The sequence below is a fragment of the Tuber melanosporum genome, assembly GCF_000151645.1.
Source record: "Tuber melanosporum whole genome shotgun sequence assembly, scaffold_44, strain Mel28".
Classification (NCBI taxonomy): domain Eukaryota; kingdom Fungi; phylum Ascomycota; class Pezizomycetes; order Pezizales; family Tuberaceae; genus Tuber; species Tuber melanosporum.
The window spans coordinates 127787-137354 of NW_003299089.1; the positions used below are offsets into that span (position 1 = coordinate 127787).

At 46.5% G+C, this 9568-nt stretch overlaps 1 protein-coding gene; it reads left to right on the forward strand.

Moving 5' to 3' along the window:
- Positions 1 to 5608: 5608 nt before the first annotated feature.
- GSTUM_00008266001 (uncharacterized protein) lies at positions 5609 to 7173 on the forward strand (the record flags this gene model as incomplete). XM_002839951.2 has 1 exon in its annotated part: positions 5609 to 7173. The coding sequence occupies one exon, from the start codon at positions 5609 to 5611 to the stop codon at positions 6854 to 6856; it is 1248 nt and encodes a 415-aa protein (XP_002839997.1). The 3' UTR covers positions 6857 to 7173.
- Positions 7174 to 9568: the final 2395 nt, after the last annotated feature.

Below are 9568 nucleotides of genomic sequence, written 5' to 3' on the forward strand. Positions count from 1 at the left end.
TGATTTCACCTATCCATCTTGTTCTTCTCCTTCCAGGTATTCTTTCTGTTTTAAGATTAGTGAGAGGTTGGTGGTCGGTAACAATGGTGAAGGTGTTGCCCATCAGGATGTGGTTGAAAGCGGGGAGAGCATCAATCACAGCAAGGGCTTCCTTGTCTGTTGTTGCATAGTTCATCTGTGAGTTAGTGAACTTCCTGCTGTGTAATGCCGCCGGTCTTGCGGTTTCATGGGAGGCCCCTTGCCCAATCCATACTCCAACTCCAACATACCGATGCATCAGTAATTAGCCATATCGGTTCTTGTTTACTATAGTCGATAGGTTGAATAACGTTGGCGTTTTTAATCAACTCCTTAATGTTGGTAAAGGCTTGGTCATGAGTGTGGGTCCAGACAAATTCCGCATTGCCGGTAAGGTCTGTAAGCGGCGCTGTCATAGTGGCGTGGTGTGGGAGGAACTGGGAAACATAGTTGACTAGCCCTAGGAATCGCATTAGTTCCTTTTGATTCTGGAGTGTCGACAATTCCATTAAACAGGCTATTTTTCCAGGGGCTGCATGTATTCCTTCATCATCTATAACATGTCCTAGGATATCGAGTTTATCGGCAAACAGGATTGATTTGTTTCTGCTAGTGTAGAATTTAGCTTCCCTAAGTTTGGTACAAACCAAACCTATATGGTAGGCGTGTTCTATTTCGGTGTTCGAGAAGATGAGAATATCATCAATGTAGACCCAAACAAAATGGTGGAGGTATTCCCTCAGGAGGTTTTCCATAATTCGCATAAAGGTGGCGGGCGCATTCATATCACCTTGTAACATAACTCAGCTAATGTAACTTCTGAAGAGTATTTTGAAACTGTTATAGCGTTCGCTTTCTGGATCTAACCTTGTTTGAAAGTAAGCATCACTTAGGTCAATCTTACTGCGGAATCTAGCCCGTCCAACTGCATTTAAGATCTGGGTTTGGTTTGGGATAGCGGAGCTGTCCATAACTGTGTTTTCGTTCCGTAGCTTGAGGTCAACCAAGGGGCGGATTCTTTTGCCATCTGCTTTGGGTTGAACGAACATTGGAGCTGCACCTGGGGCTTCTGCCTGGTAAATGACTCCTCTTCTTTGTTGTTGGTTGATCCAATCACAAAGTGGGCTTTTGTATGCGTCAGGAATAGAGTAGGTGGGTTGGTTCTTGAGATTACAGGGGTCTCGGAGACGAATGTGGTGATTCACCTCTCTCATAGGCGGTAGTTCTTCAGGTATTTGATCAGGGAAAATGTCAGAGTATTCATCCAATAGTCGTTAGGCAGTTGCTTCACAGACTGTGGCTCGGTACTCTCCGCAGGTTGGCTTGGATGAAACTCTGACCTTCTAATCAGGGAAATCGATGGTTGATTCCCCACACCTGATTATCGCTTGGTGGCGGTTCAGGAATGGCATGCCTATTAGGGCATCGTATTTGGCTAAGTTTCCAACCAGCATTTCCTGTGGGGGTAGGACTGCAGAACCAAGTCGAATAGTCGCACTACAGGTTTTATAGCTTGTAGATCGTGATTCCTTTACTCCCATATTGACTGGTATGGGTTGGTTAAGGTCTCGAGTTGGGAGTCCATGGACAGAGACAAAGGCATTACTGATCATATCTCTTCTGATTGCGCCAGTGTCAAATAGGACTCGAACCTTTTTACCATTGATCAGGATAGTACCTTCCAGGGCGGTGTGTGCTTTGAATGTAGCCGGAGGTCGAACACTGTTGCATTCCACATTGATATATCCGATATGGATCTCTTCATATTCGCTGGATTGGTTATTATCGCTTACAACATTGTTGGCCAATGCCTTTTGCTTAATTGTCTTTCCTTTCCCTTTCTTCGTAGGACAGTTCTTTGCCATGTGTCCTATTTTTCCACCTTCAAAACACTCTCCTTTCTGCCGTCTTGATTCTTTGGAGTATTTTGTTTTCTTCTTGAAAACCCGTGGGTTATCATCTTCAGAGTTGCTGGAGGCTTTGTGCCATGGCTGGCTATTCCTACTAGAGGATGTCTGTGTTTTGTAGGCCTTGGTCTCATGGAGAATGGCGTCCTTTCATTCTGCTATTGCAATTATTACTGCAATATCATTGCCATCTTCCTCGAGTGGTTCTACTTCTCGCCGGAGGGTAGGGTGCATAGTGTCGTAGAATCGTCACTTCAGGATGTATTTAGAGATACTTCCTCTCTCTATTCGGTCCTTATACATCATCAGGTCCGTAGCCACATCGGTGATTCGTTTGACATGCGTTCCGTTAACTTGCTGGAGCTGGTTGAATTTGTTGTGTAGGAGGTCGTTGGTTATACAGGATTGGAAACGTCCTTTCAGGTAATCGAGAACTGTAGTTCCTCTTAATCCTTACATTCCCGCTGTATTCCTTATAGCATTGGTGGTATGCGTCGGTTGCCTTTCCTTTGCAGAACGATCCAAAGATAAGTCCGGTTGTAGGGTCTTCCACATCTTTTCCTTGTAAGAGTAGCAAGTGTGAGAGTTCCGTCGCCCATTGGTCAAAAGCTTCAGGTTTGAGGTCTTTTCCTTCTCCTGTGAACTTCGCTAGGAGGTGGAGTTTAAACTTAGGGGGTTCAAATGCTGTGGGTACCTCCTCTTCTTCAGGCCTAGCCCGAGATTTTCCTCCTCCAGAAGGCCCTCCTCCTGTGCTAGGCATTTCTGATTCACTACTGGACTCGGGGTCGATTGGAGGTTCAATGGGCGGCTTCTTTGCTGGAATAGAAGGGAATTCTCCTGGAGGTTGTGTATCTTCCGTGTTTGTAGGATCGCCAGGCTCTTTAGCAGAGCGCCGGGGTTGTTTCTTTCTTGTAAGGTCTTGCTGTGGGATTTGCTTCCCACTCCTGGTCGTCAAAGACTCTATCTTGGGTTTGAGATGAAGCCTAATGTACCGTGATTCTGCCGCTTCTCTCCGCTAGCGTTCTTGGGTGGATATCGATAGGTTGATCAGGCCTAAATCCGGGGACAGGTTCTTAACCACTTGCTGAGGTTAAAAAAATGTAACATGTTCGCAAGGTGCTAATCACATTATCTGTAATAGATACGATAGTTGGCAGGTGGCCTGCTCTTCCAGAGAGGAGGCGAGAGCTGAGAACTAAAGGAGGCTTCGAGGGTGTACTGAGGAATAAAGAAGTAACCGTTCAACCAAGTATATTGAAATACTGTCTGTCGAAGTCTGCCTTTTCTATCGTAGAAACAGGCGGTCTTTAAATACACAAATCTGTTCATGTCTAGCATGAACGAAACTAATCAAAGGTATCAATCGATACACTTTGGTGAAACTAATTAAGTATCCAAGTGATACTTAAAACAAAACATAAAACTAAACCAAGTATCAAGCCGATACTTAAAACAAAACATAAAACAAAATCGAGTATTAAACGATACTTAAAACAAACTAAGTATCAAAGCGATACTTAAAACAAAACATAAAACATAACTAATAACCGAGTACCCATACCGTTTACAGGTCTGACCTCTCTTAATCGTTGTAACCGGTATGGGTACTCGGTTATTGGTTTTGTTTTATCTTTTGTTTTAAGTATCGCTTTGATACTTGGTTTGTTTTAAGTATCCCTTTGATACTTGGTTTTGTTTTATGTTTTTGTTTTAAGTATCATTTGATACTTGGTTTTGTTTTATGTTTTGTTTTAAGTATCGCTTTCATACTTAAGGAGTTTTACCAAAGTGTATTGATTGATACCTTTGATTAGTTTCGTCCATGCTAGACATGAACTGATTTGTGTATTTAAAGACCGCCTGTTTCTACGATAGAAAAGACAGACTTCGACAGACAGTATTTCAATATACTTGGTTGAACGGTTACTTCTTTGTTCCCCAGTACACCCTCGAAACCTCCTTTAGTTCTCAGCTCTCGCCTCCTCTCTGGAAGAGCAGGCCACCTGCCAACTATCGTATCTATTACCGATAACGTCATTAGCACCTTGCGAACACGTTACAATCGTAGTATGTTCTTGGTGATTTTTTGGGCCAAGAATCCTAAGAAAATTGCTAGAAACAATTTAAAAAAATATTAGCAGGTCTCAAGTAGTTCTGGCTTTTTTATAAGATTTTTTACAATATTTTTGGATTGTTTGAGAGGTAATGGAACTGGGGAACTCTGTGCTAGAGTGAATATTTTGTTGATCGTTGCAATGTAAAATCTTGCAATAGTATATTTGTGCCAAGAATGGTATTATCAAGGTACCCCCCTGTTTTCCATGGTATTTGAAAGATTTTCTTGATTGTCTCCACTTAACATAACCTCATAAGGGGTAACCAGCTCACAGCTTGTCGAACTTGCCAAGTATGATTACAAATCAGGATTAAGAGTTACAATCCATTGATCTCTTCCAATCCTGATAAGAAAGCCAGTCTCATCAAAGTTATTGATATCCTTCTTTTGCATACCCTAATCATCAAACACCACTTTAAAAGCGGAGGAATCAATCCAAAATATCTGCGGGATTGTGTGCACTTCTTCTTTCTTGATCTAGAGTCTTTTGTTTCCTGACATGAAACTCTGGATGTTGTGGAAGAAAGCGACCAATCCAAACAGAACTGACAGTAGGAGGTAGAGAGTTGGGTGTAGCACCTGTCTGATTTCAATTGAGGATACTGTTTGCACAGTTAGTAATCATAGAAAGTCGTACAGAGGTTCCAATCTCATAAGCATTGTAGATATAGACCAACAGTAAGTTCCTTATCCTCCGTAAGCTTTCTGTTTACCGGAAGTTGTTTGGTTCTTGCTTGACATCTCTTCCATCTCCCCCAAAGCAGTGTCTCCAGCACCTTAAATTCACATGCCATAGCTGTAATGTTTGGCTTTTCACTTTCTAAAAGCTTCTGACAGGCGAGTTCAATCCTAACATCAATCTCTGCATAGTGTTCCATCATTTTTGAAGGGTTGGGCTGATTGGTGTTGATATTTTTCTCAGGATTGATCAAAAATCTGGCGTTGAGGTAAATCTGGCGTTGAGCTGTAGGGCACGTCGTAGACGTGCCGCAAGATTTGCAACTGCGTGCAGTCACACAATCGGCGGGAACCTTGGCACGGTTAAATATATAGTGGAGGTAGGGTTGCCATTGTATCGCTGGACGGACGAATCAATTTGAAATGGTACTTTATCACACTGTTCATGATAGTAACGCGAGAGTGCCACCGCCACCCTGAGGGAGGAAATCCTATAGGGCACGGTAAACAATTATGTGTGAACATTCTCGTTATCGTGGGTTCTCTTTTATGAGGGATGCTATAGTATGATGTGGTGTATATTAAACTTTAACCCCATGATAGCCGGGTGACGATAACATAAGGTGGGTTAGACCCCAGCGGAATTCTTAGGCCAACCGCAATCTTTAAGGCACCAGCCCTGTACCACCAGTCGAGGAACTAGGCGCCCATGTCGAGACAAACCGTAACACGTTGTGACACGGATCCTGGCGCGATCTTACCCGTGTCGATCACAACCGCGAGCACCAGCCCAAGTCAGACGACCAGCCATCATGTTAAACCAAGTTCAACCTTCCTGTCAGACCCATTCCCCCCCTCCCCTTCCTCCTTACTATCCACCAATTCCAAAATGTCAGATTCACCGCCACCAAAACGTCATTGCTCTCCAAGGTTGAAATCCTTCACCACATATTATCCGACCAAAAAGTACTCCACACACCTTTCTCATTCCTCTTCCTACTCAACCGTTTCTTATTGCTACCCGCTTTCCCTCCTACCCCTGGCAACGATCAGAATTTACCAGTCCCGCGAATTCACACCTCTGAGAGCTCCATGTCGCAAATGCGCATGCCCCACGGAGATTGGGCTCGTCTTACAGAAGATATTTCTTACCGTCGAGCGGCTGGTTAGCGGGGGAGCGGGCAAGCTGGACGAGAAAGAGAAAAATGAGGAGAGCCACTGGGCCGTCAATTATGAGGCAGGGATTCTTGAACCAGCGCTATTCGGCGGTGGAGGTTTTAAGAGCAGGAAGTTGGCCGATAACCCATATTTCCCGTTCGAGGGGGAGAGGGGAGTGGAGGAGCTCGGGTCATTTATACGGGGTCTGCATGGGATAGTTTTGAGTGGTGATGATGATGGCGGCGGAATCGTGAAAGGGAAGGGGGTGGGGGCTCGGTTGGAGACTCCGAGGAAACTATCCATGGTGTCGTACAGAGCAACACCGCCAGCATCTTCTCCACACATATTTTCGCAAACCTTCATGTCCCCACCTCCTTTCCGACACCCCGAAACCCCAGCTGGGACCCCTGAGGAAGAGGGCACTATGCCGGACTTCAACGACTTAAAGGTGTTATTCCCCCTCTTGGACAAACTTGAACGTGGATCTTTCGCAGCAGCACACATGATGGATGCATTTGCGGATGTGGTGATTGGTCAAAGATGCGATAATTGTTGCGACTGGACTCCCAGGAAACCAGGAACTGGGGTATCGCCTGTATCTTCAGGCGCCGTGGGACCGGAGGGAGAGGCTGATTTCGAAAACGACGATGACAGATCTTCTGGGACGGTGTGTGCCGAGCAAACCCCGCGAGAGCACACTCCTTCAACGGTGGGGCGGGAGAAAACACCTGCGCTCCAAAGCACTCCTCGGGAAGACTCGCCGCCACCGGCCTCGATAAGCGGCCCTAGGACAAAACGACGAGAGAGAGTCGTCCGCAATCCGCGCACTCCAAAACCTGGCAATAGAGCGACCCCCGAGGGGCCTGTGCCGGTCCAGGATAGGTGGTACGCTTCCATAACCCCTAAGGCTGAGAGGAGGATCAGACTCGAGAACCCTGGAGAGGATGTCAAGGCTACGATAAAGGAAGAGGATGATTAAATCGGGGCCACGCAGTGATCCAGAGGAGTATCTGCAACGTTTGTATATGTGCGGTGTGGGATGTGGCTATATATAATGATCATTAGAGCATGTTGGGTTCGAGAAGTGGTGTTGGGCTTGCTTCTAGGTTTGATATTTTGCTGGCTATAGCGTGGCATGCTGCATGAACAGGAAAGGCTACACGATTTTACGTATATCTATTGATACTTTGCACTGCATGTTGCACAATGTGGTTTTGCGCAGCCTTCCTTCGCCCCCAGTGTACTGTACCCGGTTCCCTTGTTTGTATGATACTCAACAGCATTTGTACCATCGTACCTCGATTTATAAGTGACTTTCCTACCGAGGATTCCGACGTTAAATTTAATACCGCGAGTTCTGCCGGGGGATGATGCTATTGGAACATCTGAATGATGTAGGGATTCTGAGAAAAGGATAGTTTAGTCTATCTACGGAGCTAAGACTTGTGACACAGGAAGCCTGAACCGCTAACTACTAACTTTATTATTCACGGCTCCAGACATATTAGGTGATCCACCGATGTCATAATAAGCTCCCGGAGTATTGTTTCAGGCGCAGTGCACTTGTTCAAGTGAATAAGCCAAGAACCGGGAAATTCCCGAAGTTGTTTTAGAGATAGTGATTAAGGTTAAGTATAATCCATAAGTCCCCAGCACCCGAATGTGATCAATGCCAACGTAAGCCCCAAAGCGACTATCATACTATCGTACTAGTCCTCGCTAAGCACAGCGAGAAAGTACGATACCGTGCGTCAGATCTTTAATTATTCGAGCACACAACAAGAGTACCGGTATAGTATCGTAGGTTCGTGGAAGGACCCCAACTGTAACCACTGCAGGGGAAGAGTTACATCAACTAAAGACACCCAAAATAAAAGTTACATACAAAACCACCATTAAGCACTCACTCAGGCGCCAAAAAAAAAAAAAAAAAAAAAAAAAAAAAAAAAAAAGTTTAGCCTCCAGCACCTTCTCCAATCTCCTGCAAAATTTCCCATATGGTATCTCTCTTCTGCTTCTCGGAACGTATCATCCCAAAAGCCGTGTGCACGATCACCGGCTCGGGCAAGATCTCACTCTTCTCGTCGGTATAGAAATGCAAGTACCCGCTCAAGCTCCCCCGCAGGCTACACTTCCTCTCATAAGAGGCGATGAGTCTCTTGTCTTCCAGTCGGACAAGCTGGGATTCCGTCAGCATCATGGTCAGTCTCCCAAGCCGCGCGGGAATAATACTATACCTTAACGCCAATGGCGAACCCTTTAAGTCTAGTCCCCCTCACAAGCCACCCAGAACGCAACCTCGTCCCAGTCCATCGATACTTCACGCCGGCAACCTCAAACTCATACCTCCTATGTCCCATATGAACCATAACCACACTCTCCCTCTCCCTCTCCCCCTCCCCCTCCCCGACACCCTGCAGCGCATCCTCGTCCTCAGCAGTCCACTCCAGTGATTTCGGCCCTAGACAAAACACCTTGCGCCAGCCATTCGACTTCTTCAGGTTCTTCACCCTGATAGCTTTCTCGTCCGTCTTCACCTCGCGCTGGATCCCGCCTCCCGTCTCGATGTATATATTCTTCCACCACGTCGTGCGCGTTATCCGCCCTGTGATTGGCGACTCGGCTAGAGTGTGGTCTTTTGGATTCGGCCCCGAGTGGATTATCCCTCGCCACCCTCTGTGGTCGTAGGCCGGGTTGTATTTTGGTGGAGCGAGGATGTAGTAGCGCGTTATCGGACTGGTCGGGTCAGATGTGGTGAATTCGTACTCTGAGCACTTTTGCTGGTGCGTGTGGATCGGGTAGGTTTTTGTGACGGGGGGATGGAGTTCCATTTTGCTGGATGCTGGATATTGTACCTCTGATGAAGTGAGATAACTAACTCACAGAGCTGGGATTCCCGATGGTTTATATCCCCATCATGATCTCTACCGGGCCCTTTTCATACGGTATTATCTTACCGCTATAACTCATAGTGGTGGGTATAACCGTTAGGCAACCCCCCCGTCAACTCAGACAGCCACCTGCCATGGCTACGGGTACGATACCGTACGAGTAGTCATATACCGTAGTCAGCCTTGCGGCGATCATCCGACAACCCTGTTACTTTGGTTCCTTCTTCCTCCACTAAATCGACGTCAGTCTCATGAATACGAGGTCCTCCCACGTTGCATGCGAGGCTCCGCCGTGTAATCTGCCGTAGGGTATACCGAGTCGAGCTTGCGTCACCTCAATCCTCCAATTGCGGCAGTGGGCGAGTGAGACTAGGTGAGTTTTGACTACTTTTGGCTGGTTGCCGGCCGGCCAGATGGATGGGACAAAGGGGGAGAGAGGAGGGAGCTTGACAACATACAAGCATTGCGCTCTCGGAGGCCGAGAGTCCGGGTGGGTCGGGCGGGGGTGTCATGGGATGTGGTGTGATGCGATGTCGGTAGTAGGGAGGGAGGGGGATTCAGCTGGAGCTGAAAAGGGTGGTACGGTTACGTGCTGGCTGATGGGGTGTTTATCATACGAATATTTCGAATGATTGGATTTGCCTTCTTTTTTTCTTTGCTTTTTCCGGGCGCGGAGGGGAGCTCGGGAGCCGGCGACCTGCCCTTGTAGAAATGATGCCGGTTGGAGAATTGGTTATTATCGGCTCGTATGTTTCATGAGCATAATGGTTGGCCATGTCATTGTCCAGCTGAATGCTGTA